This window comes from Blennius ocellaris (genome assembly GCF_963422515.1).
Source record: "Blennius ocellaris genome assembly, chromosome: 24".
Lineage (NCBI taxonomy): Eukaryota > Metazoa > Chordata > Actinopteri > Blenniiformes > Blenniidae > Blennius > Blennius ocellaris.
This window is the reverse complement of record NC_137673.1, coordinates 13,554,294-13,579,293: the sequence shown is the minus strand read 5'-3', so window position 1 is coordinate 13,579,293 and position 25,000 is coordinate 13,554,294. Positions and strand designations below refer to the sequence as shown.

The 25,000-nt window shown below is 41.9% G+C and overlaps 3 protein-coding genes across 4 annotated transcripts in view; 2 read left to right on the top strand and 1 right to left on the bottom strand.

Moving 5' to 3' along the window:
• LOC308147760 (ribonuclease inhibitor-like) overlaps positions 1–14,400 on the bottom strand; it is a gene marked incomplete at its 5' end in the record, with an annotated part of 17,341 nt that extends 2,941 nt beyond the window's left edge. Inside the window, 2 exons of the mRNA XM_080520089.1 lie at positions 14,029–14,274; positions 14,339–14,400. Of these exons, the coding sequence (XP_080376215.1) occupies positions 14,029–14,274; positions 14,339–14,400 (308 nt within the window). The remainder of the gene's footprint in view (positions 1–14,028; positions 14,275–14,338) is intronic.
• The window catches only part of LOC308147483 (NACHT, LRR and PYD domains-containing protein 12-like), a 104,475-nt gene that overhangs the window by 76,696 nt on the left and 2,779 nt on the right, over positions 1–25,000 (top strand). For both annotated transcript variants that reach the window (XM_080519651.1, XM_080519650.1), the window contains exon 7: positions 24,809–24,991. In XM_080519651.1, coding sequence (XP_080375777.1) covers positions 24,809–24,991 — 183 coding nt within the window. The remainder of the gene's footprint in view (positions 1–24,808; positions 24,992–25,000) is intronic.
• On the top strand, positions 17,753–21,963 carry LOC308147759 (protein NLRC3-like; the record flags this gene model as incomplete). The annotated part of the gene is made up of 5 exons (XM_080520088.1): positions 17,753–17,873; positions 18,931–19,009; positions 19,320–19,527; positions 19,899–21,702; positions 21,783–21,963. Exons 1-5 carry the CDS (start codon positions 17,806–17,808, stop codon positions 21,961–21,963), a joined length of 2,340 nt encoding a protein of 779 aa, XP_080376214.1. The 5' UTR covers positions 17,753–17,805.

Sequence of the window (25,000 nt, the reverse complement as noted above, 5' to 3'; positions counted from 1 at the left end):
CTTCATGATGATCTCATGGACTGGAGGGTCCGTTCAGACAGAAAGAACCTCTGGAAGATGTCGTCTGCATCACCTGCCCTCCAGCAGCTCGTCATCATGAAGATGTTTCAGTGACCAGCAGGTCTGAAAACATCTCTTCAATCAAGTTTGAGAGTTTTTATGTAACATAAGCTAGATTTGTTAACTTTTATTCCTCTGTGTTGTAACAGATGTTGGAGCTACTGGAAGAGATGGAGGAGGTCACAGGAACCAAGAAGACCTGAGACTCATTGTTATGTTTTTGATGTTCTACTTCCAGAAGTAAGACGATCAATCCAATGGAAGACATCATAGGAGTAGAGTGGTCGATATATTGTGTCTTTTGAAACCATCTACATGCAGCTTGTCAGTGTTTTTCACATCATCATCAACATCCTGATGGGCTCAGGTCACACAAGGCTGGAGGCCCAGGTCCTCCTAGCCAGTGGAGAACGTTCTAGCTCTCTCACTGGAGAACCAACCTAACGTTCTAGCTCTCTCACTGGAGAACCAACCTAACGTTCTAGCTCTCTCACTGGAGAACCAACCTCCATGATGAACAAGAGTCTGAATGCATCTGGTGATGGTGGAGTAATCTGATTACTTCCTGTTTTCACCTGGTGATGGTGTAGTAATCTGATTACTTCCTGTTTTCACCTGGTGATGGTGTAGTAATCTGATTACTTCCTGTTTTAACCTGGTGATGGTGTAGTAATCTTATAACTTCCTGTTTTCACCTGGTGATGGTGTAGTAATCTTATAACTTCCTGTTTTCACCTGGTGATGGTGTAGTAATCTGATTACTTCCTGTTTTAACCTGGTGACAGTGTAGTAATCTTATAACTTCCTGTTTTCACCTGGTGATGGTGTCGTAATCTTCTAACTTCCTGTTTTCATTTAATACTGCTTTACCATTATTACATGTAACAACATTTGCTATTTCTTCACCACTATTACATGTTATAACATTTACTACTTCTTCTCCACTATTACATGTAATGATATTTACTACTTCTTTACCACTATTACATGTAATAACATGTACTACTTCTTTACCACTATTACATGTAATAACATGTACTATTTCTTCTCCACTATTACATGTAATAACATGTACTATTCCTTTACCACTATTACATGTAATGACATTTACTACTTCTTTACCACTATTACATGTAATAACATTTACTACTTCTTTACCACTATTACATGTAATAACATGTACTACTTCTTTACCACTATTACATGTAATAACATGTACTATTTCTTCTCCACTATTACATGTAATAACATGTACTATTCCTTTACCACTATTACATGTAATGACATTTACTACTTCTTTACCACTATTACATGTAATAACATTTACTACTTCTTTACCACTATTACATGTAGATGGTTTGAAGCCTCCTGTCCTGATCAGTCTTCACATAGTGGATCTCTCTCTTATCTATCTGTCTGTCTGTCCTCTCCTCTGTCCTCTCTCCTGTCCTCTCCTCTGTCCTCTCCTCTGTCCTCTCCTCTGTCCTCTCTCCTGTCCTCTCCTCTGTCCTCTCCTCTGTCCTCTCTTCTGTCCTTTCTCCTGTCCTCTCTTCTGTCCTCTCTCCAGTCCTCTCTCCTGTCCTCTCTCCTGTCCTCTCTCCTGTCCCCTCCTATGTCCTTTCTTCTGTCCTCTCTCCTGTCCTCTCCTCTGTCCTCTCTGTCCTCTCCTCTGTCCTCTCTCCTGTCCTCTCCTCTGTCCTCTCTGTCCTCTCCTCTGTCCTCTCTCCTGTCCTCTCCTCTGTCCTCTCTGTCCTCTCCTCTGTCCTCTCTCCTGTCCTCTCCTCTGTCCTCTCTCCTGTCCTCTTCTCTGTCCTCTCTCCTGTCCTCTCACCTTTCCTCTCTCCTGTCCTCTGCTCTGTCCTCTCTCCTGTCCTCTGCCCTGTCCTGTCCTCTGTCCTCTCTCCTGTCCTCTCTCCTGTCCTCTCTGTCCTCTCTCCTGTCCTCTCTCCTGTCCTCTCTCCTGTCCTCTCCTCTGTCCTCTCTTCTGTCCTCTCTTCTGTCCTCTCTCCTGTCCTCTCTCCTGTCCTCTCTTGTCCTCTCCTCTGTCCTCTCTCCTGTCCTCTCTTCTGTCCTCTCTTCTGTCCTCTCTTCTGTCCTCTCTCCTGTCCTCTCTCCTGTCCTCTCCTCTGTCCTCTCTCCTGTCCTCTCCTCTGTCCTCTCTTGTCCTCTCTCCTGTCCTCTCTTGTCCTCTCTCCTGTCCTCTCTCCTGTCCTCTCCTCTGTCCTCTCTACAAAGGTTCTTCCTGTTAGAGGGACTTTTCCTTTCCACACTGTCTCATAAGAGTTTTCTCTATCAAAGTCACCTGAGCTTGTGTAGAAAATAAAGATCAATGATTCATGGATGTTTGATTCTTTTAAAGTTGTCAGAGGAACTTTTTAAAGGTTCGTCATGGACATTTACTCCTTTCCTGCTGAAGTAACTACAGTTACTCTCCATTCTTGTACTTTGTTTTGCTTAATGCACCACATTGTCACTGCATGAATGAATGAATGAAGCAGGCAGATCAGTTTAGTAGCTGAACTCTCCAGATGTGGTTCCAGCTGCAGTGTCTTGCTGAAATAGGTCCAGAGAGAGTTGGACAAGTTGGTCCATCATGTCCACAGCAAGTGTCTCCAGAATAAAGGTTTGCTCCTACAGAATAAAGGTTTGATCCTACAGAATAAAGGTTTGCTACGTGGCTCAGCAACAATGTGGGATATAAAATAAGAGGTGCAGTGATGTGAAATGTCAATGTACTGCAGTATTTAGAATAGAGAAGAGTAAATGTACTGCAGTATTTAGAATAGAGAAGAGTAAATGTACTGCAGTATTTAGAATAGAGAAGAGTAAATGTACTGCAGTATTTAGAATAGAGCAAAGTAAATGTACTGCAGTATTTAGAATAGAGAAGAGTAAATGTACTGCAGTATTTAGAATAGAGAAGAGTAAATGTACTGCAGGATTTAGAATAGAGAAGAGTAAATGTACTGCAGGATTTAGAATAGAGAAGAGTAAATGTACTGCAGTATTTAGAATAGAGAAGAGTAAATGTACTGCAGTATTTAGAATAGAGCAAAGTAAATGTACTGCAGTATTTAGAATAGAGAAGAGTAAATGTACTGCAGTATTTAGAATAGAGCAAAGTAAATGTACTGCAGTATTTAGAATAGAGAAGAGTAAATGTACTGCAGTATTTAGAATAGAGCAAAGTAAATGTACTGCAGTATTTAGAATAGAGAAGAGTAAATGTACTGCAGTATTTAGAATAGAGAAGAGTAAATGTACTGCAGTATTTAGAATAGAGAAGAGTAAATGTACTGCAGTATTTAGAATAGAGAAGAGTAAATGTACTGCAGGATTTAGAATAGAGAAGGGTAAATGTACTGCAGTATTTAGAATAGAGAAGAGTAAATGTACTGCAGTATTTAGAATAGAGAAGAGTAAATGTACTGCAGTATTTAGAATAGAGAAGAGTAAATGTACTGCAGTATTTAGAATAGAGAAGAGTAAATGTACTGCAGTATTTAGAATAGAGAAGAGTAAATGTACTGCAGTATTTAGAATAGAGCAAAGTAAATGTACTGCAGTATTTAGAATAGAGAAGAGTAAATGTACTGCAGTATTTAGAATAGAGAAGAGTAAATGTACTGCAGGATTTAGAATAGAGAAGAGTAAATGTACTGCAGGATTTAGAATAGAGAAGAGTAAATGTACTGCAGTATTTAGAATAGAGAAGAGTAAATGTACTGCAGTATTTAGAATAGAGCAAAGTAAATGTACTGCAGTATTTAGAATAGAGAAGAGTAAATGTACTGCAGTATTTAGAATAGAGCAAAGTAAATGTACTGCAGTATTTAGAATAGAGAAGAGTAAATGTACTGCAGTATTTAGAATAGAGCAAAGTAAATGTACTGCAGTATTTAGAATAGAGAAGAGTAAATGTACTGCAGTATTTAGAATAGAGAAGAGTAAATGTACTGCAGTATTTAGAATAGAGAAGAGTAAATGTACTGCAGTATTTAGAAGAGAGAAGAGTAAATGTACTGCAGTATTTAGAATAGAGCAAAGTAAATGCACTGCAGTATTTAGAATAGAGAAGAGTAAATGTACTGCAGTATTTAGAATAGAGAAGAGTAAATGTACTGCAGTATTTAGAACAGAGAAGGGTAAATGTACTGCAGTATTTAGAATAGAGAAGAGTAAATGTACTGCAGTATTTAGAATAGAGAAAAGTGAATGTACTGCAGTTTTTAGAATAGAGAAGAGTAAATGTACTGCAGTATTTAGAACAGAGAAGAGTAAATGTACTGCAGTATTTAGAATAGAGAAGAGTAAATGTACTGCAGTATTTAGAACAGAGAAGAGTAAATGTACTGCAGTATTTAGAATAGAGAAGAGTAAATGTACTGCAGTATTTAGAATAGAGAAGAGTAAATGTACTGCAGTATTTAGAATAGAGAAGAGTAAATGTACTGCAGTATTTAGAATAGAGAAGAGTAAATGTACTGCAGTATTTAGAATAGAGCAAAGTAAATGTACTGCAGTATTTAGAATAGAGAAGAGTAAATGTACTGCAGTATTTAGAATAGAGAAGAGTAAATGTACTGCAGTATTTAGAATAGAGCAAAGTAAATGTACTGCAGTATTTAGAATAGAGAAGAGTAAATGTACTGCAGTATTTAGAATAGAGCAAAGTAAATGTACTGCAGTATTTAGAATAGAGAAGAGTAAATGTACTGCAGTATTTAGAATAGAGAAGAGTAAATGTACTGCAGTATTTAGAATAGAGAAGAGTAAATGTACTGCAGTATTTAGAAGAGAGAAGAGTAAATGTACTGCAGTATTTAGAATAGAGCAAAGTAAATGCACTGCAGTATTTAGAATAGAGAAGAGTAAATGTACTGCAGTATTTAGAATAGAGAAGAGTAAATGTACTGCAGTATTTAGAACAGAGAAGGGTAAATGTACTGCAGTATTTAGAATAGAGAAGAGTAAATGTACTGCAGTATTTAGAATAGAGAAAAGTGAATGTACTGCAGTTTTTAGAATAGAGAAGAGTAAATGTACTGCAGTATTTAGAACAGAGAAGAGTAAATGTACTGCAGTATTTAGAATAGAGAAGAGTAAATGTACTGCAGTATTTAGAATAGAGAAGAGTAAATGTACTGCAGTATTTAGAATAGAGAAGAGTAAATGTACTGCAGTATTTAGAATAGAGAAGAGTAAATGTACTGCAGTATTTAGAATAGAGAAGAGTAAATGTACTGCGGTATTTAGAATAGAGAAGAGTAAATGTACTGCGGTATTTAGAATAGAGAAGAGTAAATGTACTGCAGTATTTAGAATAGAGAAGAGTAAATGTACTGCAGTATTTAGAATAGAGCAAAGTAAATGTACTGCAGTATTTAGAACAGAGAAGAGTAAATGTACTGCAGTATTTAGAATAGAGAAGAGTAAATGTACTGCAGTATTTAGAACAGAGAAGAGTAAATGTACTGCAGGATTTAGAACAGAGAAGAGTAAATGTACTGCAGTATTTAGAATAGAGAAGAGTAAATGTACTGCAGTATTTAGAATAGAGAAGAGTAAATGTACTGCAGTATTTAGAACAGAGAAGAGTAAATGTACTGCAGGATTTAGAACAGAGAAGAGTAAATGTACTGCAGTATTTAGAATAGAGAAGAGTAAATGTACTGCAGTATTTAGAATAGAGAAGAGTAAATGTACTGCAGTATTTAGAATAGAGAAGAGTAAATGTACTGCAGTATTTAGAATAGAGAAGAGTAAATGTACTGCAGTATTTAGAATAGAGAAGTGTAAATGTACTGCAGTATTTAGAATAGAGAAGAGTATATGTACTGCAGTATTTAGAATAGAGAAGAGTAAATGTACTGCAGTATTTAGAATAGAGAAGAGTAAATGTACTGCAGGATTTAGAATAGAGAAGAGTAAATGTACTGCAGTATTTAGAATAGAGAAGAGTAAATGTACTGCAGTATTTAGAATAGAGAAGAGTAAATGTACTGCAGTATTTAGAATAGAGAAGAGTAGGGTTAGATGAGACACTATGTTGTCCTGAAGGGAAGGAAACAGTCAGTTGTCATTTTAAATATGGCGGCGACCTCAAACAAGTATGTCGACAACCGTAAACGAGTATGTTGGTTATTAGCGTTAAAATTACTGTAAGTAATAGATTACTGAAAGTAATAAATCACTGGAAGTATTTCTGAAAAATGTTAATTATTAATGGAAGTAAATGGTCATTTACTCATTAACAACTCCTAAAGTAATTGAGTAATTACTTACAAGTGAATAAATTATCTAAAATAATGTATTAATGAAGAATTATTAACTTGAATAAATTGTTTATTTATCAAATAGTAATGGAATTGTGGAACCACCAGCTAAACTGGAAATATCTAATACCAAAATATCAGTCTTGTTTGTAAAAAGGTTATTTAAGTTAGTTAATATTCCTGTGCAAAATATAACAATCTTAAATAACAAGGAAGGTGTGAGATTCTAGCTCAGACTGTTACAAACCAGTGGATTATCAACAATAAATACACAATAATTACCAGGAATCCATCAATTCAGCTAACAGGTGTTTATTTACACAAATACATTAATTCATTAATAATTCATAAATCAATACAATCAAGTAACAACGTCATCAAACAGGAGATCTAATCTACTAAACAGCAACACTGTGTACAAAGAAAGAGGGTGTGTGTGTGTGTGTGTGTGTGTGTGTGTGTGTGTGTGTGTGTGTGTGTGTGTGTGTGTGTGTGTGTGTGTGTGTGTGGACACACTAGGACAAACAGGCAGCAACTTCAACATCTCCTCGTTAGTACAGTGGAGAGTATCCCAGCCTGTCCCGCAGGAGGCCGATGTTCAATTCCCCGACTGTGATCAGAAGAAACCATGTTTTTATAGTGAAAATACTGTAATCTGAGTCCACTGAGCTCTGCAGGTGAATCACATGACCTCTGATGGTGGGAACATGGAAACATGAGAGCATTGCTGGTTCAGTGGTAGAGTTCTGCCACGCGGGAGGCCCGGGTTCAATTCCCGGCCAATGCAGCTCTTTTTATGAATCATCAATCATTTACAAGTTTTACTGACCTGCCTTGTCTGAATAAAGGCTGTGAGGCTGAATATTACTTGTCACAGATTATATACACTGGTTATTGTGTATATACACATGAAGAAACAACACCCAGCAGAAGACAACACCCCAGACCTTGAGCCTCACTCTCTTTCTCACCATGTCCTTCACTTCTTATGGTCCAAATAGATCTACTGTTGTGAACTCAAATGTCCTGGCTGGCTGCGTTCACTCCACTGGATTGTAAAACATCAAATCTGAGGGGAGGAGCTGAGGGGAGGTGGAGGAGGTGGAGGAGGTGGATGTTGTTGTGGTGATGACAGGAACTGCAGAGGCGGGGTCGTGGATGTGTTGTTGTGAGAGGTGGAGGGGTGATGGAGAGAGCAGTAGGGGGCGCTCTTTCAAGGTCTATGTTGTGGTGTGGTGAGTGAGGAAGACAGGTGGGGGCGTGAACCAGGAGGCTCGAAGTGAACTGAACCACTGAAATGAGCCGAACCACTGAAATGAGCTGAACGACTGAAATGAGCCGAACGACTGAAATGAGCCGAACGACTGAAATGAACCGAACGACTGAAACGAGCCGAACGACTGAAACGAGCTGAACGAACGACTGAAATGAGCCGAACGACTGAAACGAGCCGAACGACTGAAACGAGCCGAACGACTGAAACGAGCCGAACGACTGAAACGAGCCGAACGACTGAAATGAGCCGAACGACTGAAATGAGCTGAACTGAAACGAGCCGAACGACTGAAACGAGCCGAACGACTGAAACGAGCCGAACGACTGAAACGAGCCGAACGACTGAAACGAGCCGAACGACTGAAACGAGCCGAACGACTGAAAGGAGCCGAACGACTGAAAGGAGCCGAACGACTGAAAGGAGCCGAACGACTGAAACGAGCCGAACGACTGAAATGAGCAGAACGACTGAAACGGAGGTTCAGATGTTCTGTTCGGTGGTTCTCTCTCCCTCTCCGCACTCGGACAGGAGAGCACCTGAACACGACGTTCACACGTGAACACAAACAGATGCAGCTTTATGAGAAAACACAGAAAATAAACACATTGCATGTATTAGCTTCAGGCTAATCTAACAATGCTACCCAGACAAAAGCTTGTTTACTGTTCCTGGTGTGTGGTTGTTCAGCACCGATAGTGCTGGTCTCACAATGGGTCTGAGGATCTCATCTGGTACCTCATGGCAGTCAGGGTTCCTCTGGCTAGAACATGGAGGCTGTGGGCCATACAAAGAAATGCCTCCCTACACCAATACTGACCCAGCGCCAAACCACTCGTGCTGGAGGATGTTCCTGCAGCAGAACATTCTCCACGGCTCATGATGGAGGATGTTCCTGCAGCAGAACGTTCTCCACGGCTCATGCTGGAAGATGTGCCTGAGTTGAAATTCTGATTAATCTCAAGAAAGTAGGTTCAATGCTTCCTATAGAACCTCTTTTAGCCTAAAACACACTGATGCTTCCTATAGAACCTCCTTTAGCCTAAAACACACTGATGCTTCCTTTAGAACCTCATTTAGCCTAAAACACAATGATGCTTCCTTTAGAACCTCCTTTAGCCTAAAACACACTGATGCTTCCTTTAGAACCTCCTTTAGCCTAAAACACACTGATGCTTCCTTTAGAACCTCCTTTAGCCTAAAACACACTGATGCTTCCTTTAGAACCTCCTTTAGCCTAAAACACACTGATGCTTCCTTTAGAACCTCCTTTAACCTAAAACACACTGATGCTTCCTTTAGAACCTCCTTCATCCTAAAACACAATGATGCTTCCTTTAGAACCTCCTTTAGCCTAAAACACACTGATGCTTCCTTTAGAACCTCCTTTAGCCTAAAACACACTGATGCTTCCTTTAGAACCTCCTTTAGCCTAAAACACACTGATGCTTCCTTTAGAACCTCCTTTAGCCTAAAACACACTGATGCTTCCTTTAGAACCTCCTTTAACCTAAAACACACTGATGCTTCCTTTAGAACCTCCTTTAGCCTAAAACACACTGATGCTTCCTATAGAACCTCCTTTAACCTAAAACACACTGATGCTTCCTTTAGAACCTCCTTTAGCCTAAAACACACTGATGCTTCCTTTAGAACCTCATTTAGCCTAAAACACACTGATGCTTCCTTTAGAACCTCCTTCATCCTAAAAGACACTGATGCTTCCTTTAGAACCTCCTTTAGCCTAAAACACACTGATGCTTCCTTTAGAACCTCCTTTAGCCTAAAACACACTGATGCTTCCTTTAGAACCTCCTTTAGCCTAAAACACACTGATGCTTCCTTTAGAACCTCATTTAGCCTAAAACACACTGATGCTTCCTTTAGAACCTCCTTCATCCTAAAACACAATGATGCTTCCTTTAGAACCTCCTTTAGCCTAAAACACACTGATGCTTCCTTTAGAACCTCCTTTAGCCTAAAACACACTGATGCTTCCTTTAGAACCTCCTTTAGCCTAAAACACACTGATGCTTCCTTTAGAACCTCCTTTAGCCTAAAACACACTGATGCTTCCTTTAGAACCTCCTTTAGCCTAAAACACACTGATGCTTCCTTTAGAACCTCCTTTTAGCCTAAAACACACTGATGCTTTCTTTAGAACCTCCTTTAGCCTAAAACACACTGATGCTTTCTTTAGAACCTCCTTTAGCTTAAAACACACTGATGCTTCCTATAGAACCTCCTTTAGCCTAAAACACACTGATGCTTTCTTTAGAACCTCCTTTAGCCTAAAACACACTGATGCTTCCTTTAGAACCTCCTTTAGCCTAAAACACACTGATGCTTCCTTTAGAACCTCCTTTAGCCTAAAACACACTGATGCTTCCTTTAGAACCTCCTTTAACCTAAAACACACTGATGCTTCCTTTAGAACCTCCTTTAGCCTAAAACACACTGATGCTTCCTATAGAACCTCCTTTAACCTAAAACACACTGATGCTTCCTTTAGAACCTCCTTTAGCCTAAAACACACTGATGCTTCCTTTAGAACCTCCTTTAGCCTAAAACACACTGATGCTTCCTTTAGAACCTCCTTTAGCCTAAAACACACTGATACTTCCTTTAGAACCTACTTTAGCCTAAAACACACTGATGCTTCCTTTAGAACCTCCTTCATCCTAAAAGACACTGATGCTTCCTTTAGAACCTCCTTTAGCCTAAAACACACTGATGCTTCCTTTAGAACCTCCTTTAGCCTAAAACACACTGATGCTTCCTTTAGAACCTCCTTTAGCCTAAAACACACTGATGCTTCCTTTAGAACCTCATTTAGCCTAAAACACACTGATGCTTCCTTTAGAACCTCCTTCATCCTAAAACACAATGATGCTTCCTTTAGAACCTCCTTTAGCCTAAAACACACTGATGCTTCCTTTAGAACCTCCTTTAGCCTAAAACACACTGATGCTTCCTTTAGAACCTCCTTTAGCCTAAAACACACTGATGCTTCCTTTAGAACCTCCTTTAGCCTAAAACACACTGATGCTTCCTTTAGAACCTCCTTTAGCCTAAAACACACTGATGCTTCCTTTAGAACCTCCTTTAGCCTAAAACACACTGATGCTTTCTTTAGAACCTCCTTTAGCCTAAAACACACTGATGCTTTCTTTAGAACCTCCTTTAGCTTAAAACACACTGATGCTTCCTATAGAACCTCCTTTAGCCTAAAACACACTGATGCTTTCTTTAGAACCTCCTTTAGCCTAAAACACACTGATGCTTCCTTTAGAACCTCCTTCATCCTAAAACACACTGATGCTTCCTTTACCAAAGGAGAACAGATCATGCTGCCCCACAATGCTTTGCGGCAACAACATTTAAAGGGACCCACTCATCCGAGCGTTCAGGGAAACTCACGATGTCTCAAAGCAGATCATGTTAAGTTACCAAAGCAATAATCTGCCTTGAACCACTTTCAATAATCTAAAGTCTCATGTGGTTGGACAGTTAGCTCAGCTGGTCAGAGTGTGGGGCTGTAAACATCAAGGTCATAGGTTCAATTCCCAGACTGGCCATAGAACTGACTGATAACAAATAACTCTATGTGAGAACAGTCAATCTTTTTATATTATTGAACACAGGATGTGAGTTTGTCACTATTTGGTTGAAACCACTGAGGCATGGAACTATGAGGCCTAATGGACAAGGCGTCTGACTTCGGATCAGAAGATTGAGATTTCAAGTCCATTTGAGGTTAGAAATATCTACCATGAAGTGTGTGGAGAACCATTAGAGAGCTTCACAACATTTACTGGACTTCTGATGGAAAAGCTGCTTCTACTAACCTCACAGTCATTCTGTCAAAACCTTCCCACATGTAGAAGTCATATCACACTATTCCTTTAACTTTTGATGTGCTTTTTTTACATCCATGCACCCAACATACACCTAACATGCCAGCATGTTTATCTTTAACACGCTGATATGTATGGGAGCTAATGTGTGCTATGTGAGCCCATGTGTACTGAGTGAAGACGTTTCAATAAAGTATTAGTAATAGAAAAAACACAGAGTTGTCATGTTTACTGGTTATGTAACATCAGAGACTTTTCATACTTGATGGCATTAATATGATGAAGATAAACAGCAGCTCCACCAGAGTATTTCTCTACTGGACAGCAGCTCCTCAGGATATCAGTGATTTGACAATTGGGTGGAGATCATGAAAGCAACACTCCTCTGGATGGAGACTCCAGAGAACTGTTCTGCATTGACATAGACCATCAAGAGACACCTTAGTTTGATCCTACTGATGATGTCATTCTGCAATAGTCATCCTGCTCAGCATCTTTTCACCTGTCAAGTTTCTTCACAAAGAGCCTGAACAGGGACTTGAACCCTGGACCGTCAGATTAAAAGTCTGATGCTCTACCATCTGAGCTATCCAGGCCTGCCAACACAGTGTTGTGTCTCCATATGATTCTCACTTCTGATGAGACGAAGCAGACACTAATCCTGACCACCAAGGTGCAGAAGTGGAGACTCTTCTGTTTTGAAACTCAACAAATTCTAGTCCATTGTTCCTTCCTGAAGATGCTGAAAAGCTACGCTCTGGATTTGAAAACAATCAGGAAACATGTGAGCAGACTGTGGCTGTATTGCATCATATTTTCTCAGTGTCTGATTGGCTGCAGGTGAGAAGTTTTGCTTCAGGAAAACCAGTTTTCTCTCCATTTGAAGCTGGAATGAAGAACTGCTGGGTTTTAAATCAAACCTGAATTGGGATTTAAATGGTGAGAACTGAGTGACTTTATTTACAAAGTTATTCAAAGTCAGGCTTCCTCCTGTCTGGTGCTCAGGGCTAATTTGCATATTGCAGGACTGACTCCAGCAGACTCTAACCTTCAGTTGTGGATGAAGTTCATCTGCAGATACTTCTGGACCAAAACCCTTGAGTTATGACCTCCTGCTGTGATTGAAACTCCAGTATTTAAAGCTTGTAGCTCACAGGTGTGTTTAGTTACATAATCAGAGAGCAGCAGAGTCCATCAATGTCTCATTACCTCCTGTGGATTCAATTCAGCAGATGAGAGAGGCTTCTCATGGAGATCAAAGGAGATCAGCATCTGTTGCAACGGATCAGTGTTGTAACTTCCTGGTCTACCAAGTTACATCTTCACTTTGAATTAATAAGAGATTTTTGTCAACATCAATGTCAAAATTAAAGTAAAGTAAAGTGAACATCAAAATGAAAACAATGTTTTTTTTCAAAAGATGAATATCAAAGTGAAAAAAGGATTCTTGTCAAATCAAAGTTTAAAACATTTATTTTATTGAATTGAAATTGGATTTCTTTCAGTGTATTTCTTTATTGGACAGTTTTTATCAGTGTTGTCTTCACTTGATACAGACTCTCAGTTCTGTAGACGAACCAGTAAATGATTGCTGATATTGTTAATCAATAATCCATTTGTGGTTTTATTGTCTAACAGGTTTGTGAATAAGTGATCTATTAATGTGGCTCTATGAGACGTGATTGTACTGGTCTGGTGATTTTAGAGGAAAGGTTCAAACTGTACATCGTATCTATAAACTCTATTGTTAGTATGCGATTATTTGGCTTCAGCAGATCAAAGTTAAAATAAAAAGTTTCTCACAAAACCTTCTGAGTTGAAGCTGTAAATGTTTCTTTAACCCAATCCCTGAAGATTTCTGTTAGAACCTGCTGTTCTATAGATGCAGTTTACAATTACATTCTCTTCCTGTTCTATACAGAGTTCTACTGTTCTACATTGAACTACATCTTTCATTACTGTGGTCATATTTTCCTCCTTTATACTTCAGGTTTATGTCCACATATAAAGCTCCTCCTCCTCCTCCAGTCTTCCTCTCTCTGTTCAAGTAGTAGAACTCGTATCCATCAGGTCAAATCAGCTTCCTTCTCAGTGCAGATCCACGTTTCAGAGATGGTAAAAACACTGAAGGTTGATTGAAATGTCCTGGATTGTGTTTGATTGGACTAAAGTTTGAACACAAGCTCCTGCTGTTGAAATGTATAATAGAAAGTTCATTGTCAGTTTGAAGTATCCTGTTGAATGGATGTTCAGAGTCAGAGCAGCAGTTGTCAGTGATGTCGTAGTAGAAGTTATTGTCCGGGTCGACATCGTCCTCCAGGTCCTGATGTTTGTCTTCAGTGGAATGAAATGATTTCACATGCAGACGATTGTAGTTCACAGTCATTGTAGCTGGTGATGAGTTCCTCCTGACATTGAGTGTCATCATAATATGGTGAGTCCATGTAGTTTGACCTTTTGTCCAGTCCTCAGCTAAATCTCTCCAGCTCCTCCATGTCTGGGATCAGCAGGACCTTCTCCTCCTCCGGTGTCCCGTTCATCTTGATGAAGATCTGAGGTCCACGTTGCCTGGATCCTCCCCTGTTTCTTCAGGACCCGGGCTTTCCTGATGTCCGCCTTCCTTTTGGTCAAATGTTCATTGATGTAGACGTCCCATCCTCTCAGTTTCCTCCCTTGTTTCAGGAGCTCAGTTTGATGTTTTGTGTTGCCAAGCGTCATGATGATGTCTGGTTTGTGGTTGTTGCTCCTGCTGGGCAGCAGGTGACGGACCTCCAGGGTGTTCTGGTCCACCTCTATTCCCCTGGACCACCTGTCGCTCCACGGAGTCAGACAGATTATCCTCTGTGGTCCAGACAGCAGGAACCTCCTCTGACAGGAAGTCCAGGGACTTTTCAGTGTCGTCCAGATCTTCAGTGGATTGTTTTGTTGGCTTCATGGTGACACACACTCTGGTACTGTGTTTCATTCACTGTGGGCTCCTGATGAAAGGAGTGTGTGACTGGTTAAACAAACAACAAACAAACACATTGACTGGAGAAGATTTAATACGCCTCTGCTTCCTCTTACTCCTTTTCATACATCTTATGTTTTCTTTGTATTAATGGTTTGGTTTGATGGATTTATTCAAAATGTTTTCTTCTTTCTTGGCCAAGAGAAAACGACCTCAAACTGAGCTGGAAACCATCAGTAGAACAGGAAGTGGTTCAAACAGGGTCAGACTGGCAGAAGATGTCCAGATGAGCTGAAGATGGTTCAGAGTGGTGTCCTTGTGTGGACGTCCTCTGCTCCTCTGAGGACTGATGGAATTATGTAACAATGTTCTCATTGAAGACATAAAAACAGAAACATCCTAATCCAATAAAGCCTCCTGGATTTGTCCTGCAGCGTCCACAGAGTGAACAATGACAGAGAGCTGGACACGTCAAGACATATGTGTGGGTTCATCCAGCTGCCACACAAGAGGAAGCAGCTGGAATTGATCTTTGATCTCATGAGAAACAGCAACTGCAGCAGCAGAAATCAAGTCTTTTGGACTGAATGGGACGAAGCAGAAAACCCAGCTGATGACTGGAGCAGTGTGGCGGGACAGAGTCATATTCAGCTCCTGTTTCTGTAAATCCCTGTAATTCCCCTTGTTGGAGGACTGACTGCTCTCATCACGGCCCTGAATGAAGCTGCTGACGGCCAAATCAGGAGGTCACATCAATCATTGACTTGTTTCTGGAGGCGGCTCTCAAGATCAACTTGTCTCAGTTCAGATGGACGGTGATGTCATGAGGGCGTGTCCCAGCTGAACAACATGGACTTTGACACTGTGAGTTATGAGGGTGTGACGGCGTCCTCACATCAAACAGTGACAGAAGGACTGACAAGGGACGAAGAGCAACTTCTTCTCTCCAAGTGTCTGTGAGAAGAGGTGAAGAGTTCAGCAGGTGAGAATCTCTGTCAACTCACAACAAAACTTTCATCAGCTGTCTTTGACTGATTTCACTGTGGCTGCTCGCCGTGTGTCTGTGTGTCTGTCCTGCAGATGCTATGGGACGTCTTGTTCTAGTGTGTCTGTCCAGCAGACGCTATGGGACGTCTTGTTCTAGTGTGTCTGTCCAGCAGACGCTATGGGACGTCTTGTTCTAGTGTGTCTGTCCAGCAGACGCTATGGGACGTCTTGTTCTAGTGTGTCTGTCCAGCAGACGCTATGGGACGTCTTGTTCTAGTGTCTGTGTGTCTGTCCAGCAGACGCTATTGGACGTCTTGTTCTAGTGTGTCTGTCCAGCAGACGCTATGGGACGTCTTGTTCTAGTGTGTCCATAGAACTGATGTTGTGTCAGAATTTCTTTGTAACTGAGATGAGGGACGATGTTGAGTCTGATCATTTTCCTTTGTTCTGTTTTCCTTGATGATGTTCCTTTATAGTCCAACTGCTTTGATCTGCATCTTTCTCTTCTGTCCAGGTTTACATGTGTTCAATATTGTATAGAAATATCTTAAGACAACTGTTTAAATGTTTTCTTTACAGTGTTCATGTTTCCTGCTGAACGACTCTCCTGATTTCTCCATCAATCATTTACACTTGTGGGTGAGTCAGAGCAGGAAGCGTCACTTTGTGCTTGTCAGACATGAGAGACGGACTGAGAGGGACGAAGAGCAGCTTCTTCTCTCCACAACTTTCCTCACACATGGAAAAGTGTCTGTAAGAAGAAGTGAAGAGAGTTCAGGTGAGACTCTGGCAGCTCTTTAGAAGCTTCCACAACGGAGAGAAAGACTTTCTCACTTCTCTTTTCCTCTTTCATTCACACCATCACAAACCACTGACAGCTGCTTTCTTCTTCTTCACCTGTGTGTGTGTGTGTGTGTGTGTGTGTGTGTGTGTGTGTGTGTGTGTGTGTGTGTGTGTGTGTGTGTGTGTGTGTGTGTGTGTGTGTGTGTGTGTGTGTGTGTGTGTGTGTGTGTGTGTGTGTGGACCAGGTTGGTGTGTTTCTCTCTGACTCAACATGAGTGACGTGGATGAAGAAGACACACCAGAGTGTGTGGACAGGTAAGAGACGTCACACACTCCTGCAGCCACTCAAAGAGCAAACAGAAGAATCCACACTCAATGTAAACTCCATAGAAATATGAACAGTGTTCAAAGTGGCTCTGCTGTATTGACTCGTCTCAAGGCTCAGTGGTTTCAATGATCCAAAGTGAGCTGAAGTGATTCCAACAGGCAGCAGAAAAACAGCTGCAGTAAAGAAGACGAGGTGCAGAGACATTCCACCGTCACCATGATCAGTCCCAATGTGATCATGAAAGACACAAGGACAAGCAGTGGACAGAACCAACACTAGAACATCATGTGTTGTCTTTCAGGGCAGAGTTTAGAACTCCTCTTCACCTGATCCCAGGTCAGAGCAGTGTCACCTTCCCAACAGGGCTTTAAAGGAACTGGAAGTCTCCAGATGACCCTGAAGTCCAAACATCCCACATCACTAACTTACACTTTGCTCCACAAATATTAGTCCAGAGACACACTTCTTCTCATTTTGTCCTGAATATGAGCACAATAAATAGAAAGTAAACTCTCCAGATGGAGGTGAAGTTCAGGCTTCAGCTTTCATTCAGTGGCTTCAAGTCAAACATCACATAACAATGTGAGCAACTAAAGTCTTTTTAAACACAATCCCTTCATGTCAGGGGCTCAAAAGTCACTGAACCAATGAAATAAGAGAAAATCCAACATTCATCTCTCACACTTGTTGAAAAGCCTTTGCAGGCAATGACGGTGTGAAAGTGTGAAGTCATGACGTCACCAGGCGCTCGCTGGGTTTCCTCTATTTGAATGCTCTTCAGGCTTCACTGCAGCTCCTTTCACTGGATGTTGCTTTGTGGGCCTTTCTAACCCACGTTTCATGTGGAACAGGTGAAATTCAGGCTCTGTTGGATTGAGATCTGGTGACTGACTGGGCCTTTCAGGAACATTCCTCTTCTTTATTCTAGATGAAACTCCTGGCTTGATGTGGCTGCTTGTCCTCCTCACATTAGAAGAGAGTAAGGGGACGGTGTTTTGTGACGGATGGGGGCAGTGTGAGGTGACGGGTTGGGAAGAAATTAGAAAGTGACGGATCATCGCTGGTTGAAATGTTTGACATGTGAACTGTTGACGTGTTTGAAGTAATAAAGAGAATCCACTTGACTCCTCTTCACTGTGTGTGTGTGTGTGTGTGTGTGTGTGTGTGTGTGTGTGTGTGTGTGTGTGTGTGTGTGTGTGTGTGTGTGTGTGTGTGTGTGTGTGTGTGTGTGTGTGTGTAGAGGACAGAAGCTCAGACACACAGCAGGGTCTTCAGTATCCAGCAGGTTGTCTATGAAGAGTGACCGGTCCAATGATCTTCCACCACTCTTCAGTGGTGAACCTGGACCTTCAGACACAAAGTAAGAAACTCTTTGTTTCCTTTCATCTCCTCAAAACCAGAGTGAGAGAAGTTGTGCTCACTCCAACATTCACTTCCAGTATTTTAGTACAAGAGTACAAAGTGCAAACTCAGCAGCAAAGTGTGATCTTACACTCCAGGATTTGATGTCCTGTAGATCGTCACTGATGGAGGAGGGTGGAGGGTGGAGTTGGTTTGGTGGAGACGTAGAGCTGAGTGTCGTCTGCATAGCAAAGAAACTTCAGGATGTATTTATGAGAAATATGGACAAGTGGAGGAGATGGACAATGAAGAAGGTAGGACCAAGTACAGAGCCCTGAGGAACACCAAAGGAGAGGGGGATGGGTGGATGTCAAAGATTTCAACTGAATGACTTTCAGCTTTAAACTTCCTCGACCAGAATCCACATGGAAAAATATCCAGTTTCAGTTGTTGATGTTCGTCTCACATATGTTGTTAATACATTTCTGGATATAATTCATCATGACACTCACACAAACACATCATTCCAGCATAGACACTTCAAGGAACTTACCAGTTTGTCGACCGCTTGCTGATTAACCATCAGTTTCACAACATTTAAGAATTTTCTCCTGGCTTGAATCTTCTTTCTCTGAGAAAGTCTGTCCTTTTATTTTGGGCTGAATCAGTCCAATGTTGATCATTTTGCTGGAGCTTCTGCGACATCATCTTTGATATCCCAGAAACCCATGAGGCAGATTTCCCAAGATGACATCAGTTAGGAAACATAAACTCAGTTTCATGGACACAAATGCTGGTTTGTTTGTAAACATCAACGTTGGTGTGATCGATTTGGGAAACTGCAGGTTGGAAAAGAGTGCAAATGAGTGTTGATGGTCTTGTTTTGGTGTTTTTTGGTTGATTCTCTCTGCAGAAGGGATGTTTTATGAGAAGTAGAGTTTAAAGATGTTTTCAGGTAGAGGAACTTTAAATGTGCAGCAGGAAGTGCTGATGAGGGCTGAGAATCAGTGTTTGTGTCAGGATTCATCATCACACCACACAGCAGCTTTAACTAACATGTCAACATGTTTCTGCAGCGTGAGCCAGCAGAGCTCCCAGGTTCTCCGTGGTGGCTCCGCCCCTCAGCAGCAAACACATCTGGACTCCATATTTATGGTGAGAACAAGTGTCCATTCAACACTTTACTGTCACATCATGAGACAGAAGAAGCTGTTGTGACTTCCAGCTGAAACATGAAACAGACACTCAGCTTATTAGATCCATTCAGGTCCAAAGTGAAACAGTCCAACCTTCATCCAGCTTCCAGTCTTCACTGATGCTTGAAGCTGTTTCTGCTGGATCCCACATGAAGTGTGATTTGGCTTCACATGTTGTCCATCCTGCTCTCTGCACTGGATTTACACTCACATCTCAATCTGGCTTCAGTTTCAGCTCAAAGTCAACTCCACATGTTTCTCTGTTCCAGCTGCTGGAGGACAACATGGTGACTTTCATGAAGAAGGAGCTGAAGAAGATGCAGAAGCTCCTGAGTCCAGATTACCCAGCATGCTCAGGGAGTGAGAGGGAGGATGAGGATGAAGAGCAGAGGAGCAGCAGAGAGTCATTTCTGAGGATCACACTGGACTTCCTGAGGAGGATGAAGCAGGAGGAGCTGGCTCAGCGTCTGTGGAGCAGTAAGAGGATTTGATCTCATTTCACAGGATGGAGATGAAACCTGAAATGTTCTCAGCTGGAGCAGAAAGCAGTCAGAAACAGAGTCCGTCCAGAGAACAGAGGTCATTTCCAGGTCAGACACAGAAAGTGTGAAACAGGCAGGAAGTCTAAAACAAGCAGCAGAGTCCAAAAGCAGAGACGAGGAGACACAAAGAGAGTTCCTGAACTCTGCTGTTCTTGTGATGCAAACATGTGCATCAGACCAGAGGCTGTTTGGTCTCCACTGAGGAGCTGATGGAGCTGATGGAGGAGAAACATCTCCACTAGCACACTGTCATCTTCACATTCAATGTCAAACACACTCAACTCATTCATGGTTTCTTCTTTTCAGGAACTTCTGCTGGAGTCTGCCAACAGAAGGTGAAATGTGCCCTGAAGAAGAGGTTCCAGGTTGTGTTTGAGGGGGTCTCTAAAGCAGGAGAGTCCACCCTCCTGGAGCAGATCTACACAGAGCTCCACATCACAGAGGGAGGGACTGCAGAGGTCAATGAGGAACATGAGGTCAGACAGATTGAAGCAGCATCCAGGAGAGCAGACAGAGCAGAAACCAGCATCAGACCAGGAGACCTCTTTAAAGCCTCACCTGGAAGATGTCCACCAATCAGAACAGTGCTGACAAAGGGAGTGGCTGGCATTGGGAAAACAGTCCTGACACACAAGTTCACTGTGGACTGGGCTGAAGACCAAAGCAACCAGGACGTCCACTTCACATTCCCATTCACCTTCAGAGAGCTGAATGTGCTGAAGGACAGGAAGTTCAGCTTGGTGGGACTTGTTCATCACTTCTTCACTCAAACCAAAGAAGCAGGACTCTGCAGCTTTGAAGACCTCCAGGTGGTCTTCATCTTTGACGGTCTGGATGAGTGTCGCCTCCCTCTGGACTTCCAGCACACTGAGATCCTGACTGATGTGACAGAGTCCACCTCAGTGGATGTGCTGCTGACAAACCTCATCAGGGGGAAACTGCTTCCCTCTGCTCGCCTCTGGATCACCACACGACCTGCAGCAGCCAATCACATCCCTCCTGACTGTGTCGGCATGGTGACGGAGGTCCGAGGGTTCACTGAGCCACAGAAGGAGGAGTACTTCAGGAGGAGGTTCAGAGAGGAGCAGCAGGCCAGCAGGATCATCTCCCACATCAAGACCTCACGAAGCCTCCACATCATGTGCCACATCCCAGTCTTCTGCTGGATCACTGCTACAGTTCTGGAGGAGGTGTTGAAGAGCAGAGAGGGAGGAGAGCTGCCCAAGACCATGACTCAGATGTACATCCACCACCTGGTGGTCCAGGCCAAAGTCAAGAAGGTCAAGTATGATGGAGGAGCTGCCACAGATCCACACTGGAGTCCAGAGAGCAGGGAGATGATGGAGTCTCTGGGAAAACTGGCTTTTGAGGAGCTGCAGAAAGGAAACCTGATCTTCTATGAACCCGACCTGACAGAGTGTGGCATCGATCTCAGAGCAGCCTCAGTGTACTCAGGAATGTTCACACAGGTCTTTAGAGAGGAGCAAGGCCTGTACCAGGACAAGGTCTTCTGCTTCATCCATCTGAGCCTTCAGGAGTTTCTGGCTGCTCTCCATGTCCATCAGACCTTCATCAAGTCTGGAATCAACCTCCTGGATAAACAACAACAAACCTCCTGGTGGTCAAAAGTGTTGAAGGAGGAAGTTAATCTCCATCATCTCCATCAGAGAGCAGTGGACGAGGCCTTGAAGAGTCCAAATGGACACCTGGACTTGTTCCTCCGCTTCCTCCTGGGTCTTTCACTGCAGACCAATCAGAGTCTCCTCCGAGGTCTGCTGACACAGACAGGAAGTAGCTCACAGACCAATCAGGAAACAGTCCAGTACATCAAGAAGAAGCTGAGTAAGAGTGTGTCTACAGAGAGAAGCATCAATTTGTTCCACTGTCTGAATGAACTGAACGACGGTTCTCTGGTGGAGGAGATCCAACAGTCCCTGAGATCAGGACGTCTGTCCACTGGTAGACTGTCTCCTGCTCAGTGGTCAGCTCTGGTCTTCATCTTACTGTCATCAGAAGAAGATCTGAAGGAGTTTAACCTGAGGAAATACTGTCCTTCAGAGGAGACTCTTCTGGAGCTGCTGCCAGTGGTCAAAGCCTCCAACAAAGCTGTGTACGTGGTTCAGGAACAAAGATGTAGAACTGAGTCCATGACAAACATTGAACTGGTTTTCTTTGTTGGTTCTTCTTCAGGTTGAGCCTCTGTGGTCTGTCAGAGAGAAGCTGTGGAGCTCTGTCCTCAGTCCTCAGCTCTCAGTCCTCCAGTCTGACACATCTGGACCTGAGTCACAACAACCTGCAGGATTCAGGAGTGAAGCAGTTGTGTACTGGCCTGGAGAGTCCTCACTGTAAACTGGAAGATCTCAGGTTCTGACATCATTGATCATTAATATCCACCACTCTCTGTTCTCCTGCTCACATCTCTAGAACATCAGTAGAACATGTCAGTAGAACACTGCAGCCTCTAGATAGTTTCTCCTCTATTAATCAGGAAGTGAACAACAAAGTCAAGTTTCCAGGGTAAGTTCAGGTGTAGAGCAGCAGCCTTACTTCCTCCACTCACTGTGTTTGTGACGCTCCATGTCACAGAGTTCTGCCTCAGACTCTGACACGACACGACTGCCACACCACTCCTTTAAAAAGTAATTTAGTTACTATACTGATTACCTTTAAGTGATTGTTTGTAATAGTAACTCAGTTAGATTACAAGTCACTTTTTAGTTACTTTCCCCCACTGTCTCAAAATAAAAAGGAACACTGGTTTTTCTAAAAACTCAGTTCTGATCACTGCCTGGCCTCCTGCTGATACATATTTAACCTTTGACCTTCATTCTCTGTTCTATTTATATCTGACTCACTTTTCTTATCACATTTTTACTATTACTGATATTTATTTACCGGTGATGGAGTTGTAGTCTGTTGTTGCACTATTTATCTATTTATAGATTTATAGATTTGGATATTTGACCTTTTAATTATCCCCGTCGGGGACAAATAAAGTCTTTCATTGATTGATTGAAAAAGAAAAAAATACAAAAAGAGTTCAACATCTCTGCAGTTGTTCTTGTTGCAATGAGTGAAGCATCATATCGGGGTGATTATTGTGCATGACGGAGAAAGCTCTGATGACTCCGCCCACGCCGCGGTCGTACGATTGTAATGGAAAACCACCGAGGCTGAGTCGAGTAGAGGCAAGGCGAGTAAGGCTGAGTAGGAACTAGTGGAAAAGCATCATTTATGACAAGTAACTGGGAATCAGAATATATAGACAACAATGTCAATAAATCTGTAAGAAATGCAGAATTAGTAAGAGATGTTGAACTATTAATGAAAAAACACAATAAAGAGATCAATTGATCAACGAAGGATTAAATAAATTCTGTGAAAAAGAAAAATACAAGATACAGAGAATCTATAAAACACAAAACTAAAGAAGATGCAAATAAATATGTGAAATATAAAAATAAATAAACTACTGAGATAATTTTTTTAAATAAATGAGGAAAATAAAAACAGTGAAATATAAGAAAACAAGAACAATCCCATTAAACACACATGGAATATATTAAAGAGTGTAAAGAGAAACACACATATGTATCATTAGTAAGGAAGAAATCATAGAAATTAATAATAAATGTAAAACCAAAACTTGTGATTGAGACTAAATGGACATGAAAACAGTCAAGAGGGTGAGAGTTTATCTCCAAACCACTGACACACATCTGGAACCTTTGTCTTTCCAAACTGGACAATTTCCTCACTAAATGACTCAAATCAAGCTGAAGCACAAAACTAGAAACAAAGAAGATTTAACAAAGTACAGGCCAATATCTCTGCTCCCACAGTTCTGAAGTAAACAACCCAACAAACACCTAAATAATGAAAAACTATCCAGTCAATACCTTCAACCTTTGACCTTTATAAAAACCTCTGAAGCCTTTTTTCTACTGTGGAATAACAGTCACTTAAATTCACAGGACTTACAGTCGTGCTGCCAGAGACTTCAGACGTCCTTTTGTCCACTAATTCATCAATCTTCCAGTGAAACTCATCAAAAGTCCAAAGCAGCTCTTCTGCCACTTGCTCTGACTTCCAGGGGCAATAAAATCCATCTCCAATAGAACTGCTCTCTTTTTTCACCTTTACTCCTCCGACTCTCCTCTCTGTGGTCTGCAGGTGCACAGGATTAACCCCGCCCCCTTTTGGCTTCAGTCTGACCAATCACAACACTGTGTGTGTGTGTGTCTGTCTGTCTGTCTGTCTGTCTGTCTGTCTGTCTGTCTGTCTGTCTGTCTGTCTGTGTGTGTGTGTGTGTGTGTGTGTGTGTGTGTGTGTGTGTGTGTGTGTGTGTGTGTGTGTGTGTGTGTGTGTGTGTGTGTGTGTGTGTGTGTGTGGTTACACTTCTATATGGTTCACACAGTTGAAGCAGGAGTCTCAGATCAGATGTCCCCCGGCCCAGAGGCCAGAGACCTTGAAGAGTCTCAGAGTGGTACAGTTTCAATAATACAAAGACTCGTGCCCTTGCAGGTGTGAAACAGTGAACAGTGGTTACAATAGACATGCATGAAACAACGATAACTTACAAAATGTTAATTCCCATTATATCAAGTACTAATAATAAACATAAAGTACAAATTTACCTAACAACTTTACATTTCTAAACTCTTCCAGTCTGAACCTTCTTCACTCTCAATGACTTCAACATCACACTTTGTCCTCTAATCTCACTTCTTTCTCTCTTTATTCAGGTTGAGTTACTGCAGTTTGTCAGAGATCAGCTGTTCTTCTGTGGCCTCAGCTCTGAAGTCCAACCCCTCCCTCCTGAAACATCTGAAACATCTGGACCTGGGTTGGAACCAGCTGCAGGATTCAGGAGTTGAGCAGCTGTGTGGTTTTCTGGAGAGTCCACTCTGTAGTCTGGAGACTCTGAGGTCAGTTGACTGTCTGTTACTGTTGTAGAAGGAGGAATGTTAGTGATGTGAGACTCTGGTCCTGCAGTGAGAGATGGACTGAGCTCAGCAGCTTCTTACTGATGTGTGTGGACATGAGGAGGAGTGTGAAGGTTGTGCTGACATGAGGATGATGAGTGTGATGATGAAGATCCACAACAACAGAACAGCTCATTGATCAGGACTCAGTAATGAGGAGCTGATCATTTCTCCATCAACACATCTGATTGGTTCTCCTCATTCATTCTCATGCTTTCTCTCTTTATTCAGGTTGAATTACTGCAGTTTGTCAGAGATCAGCTGTTCTTCTGTGGCCTCAGCTCTGAAGTCCAACCCCTCCCTCCTGAAACATCTGAAACATCTGGACCTGAGTTTGAACCAGCTGCAGGATTCAGGAGTTCAGCAGCTGTGTGGTTTTCTGGAGAGTCCACTCTGTAGTCTGGAGACTCTGAGGTCAGACTC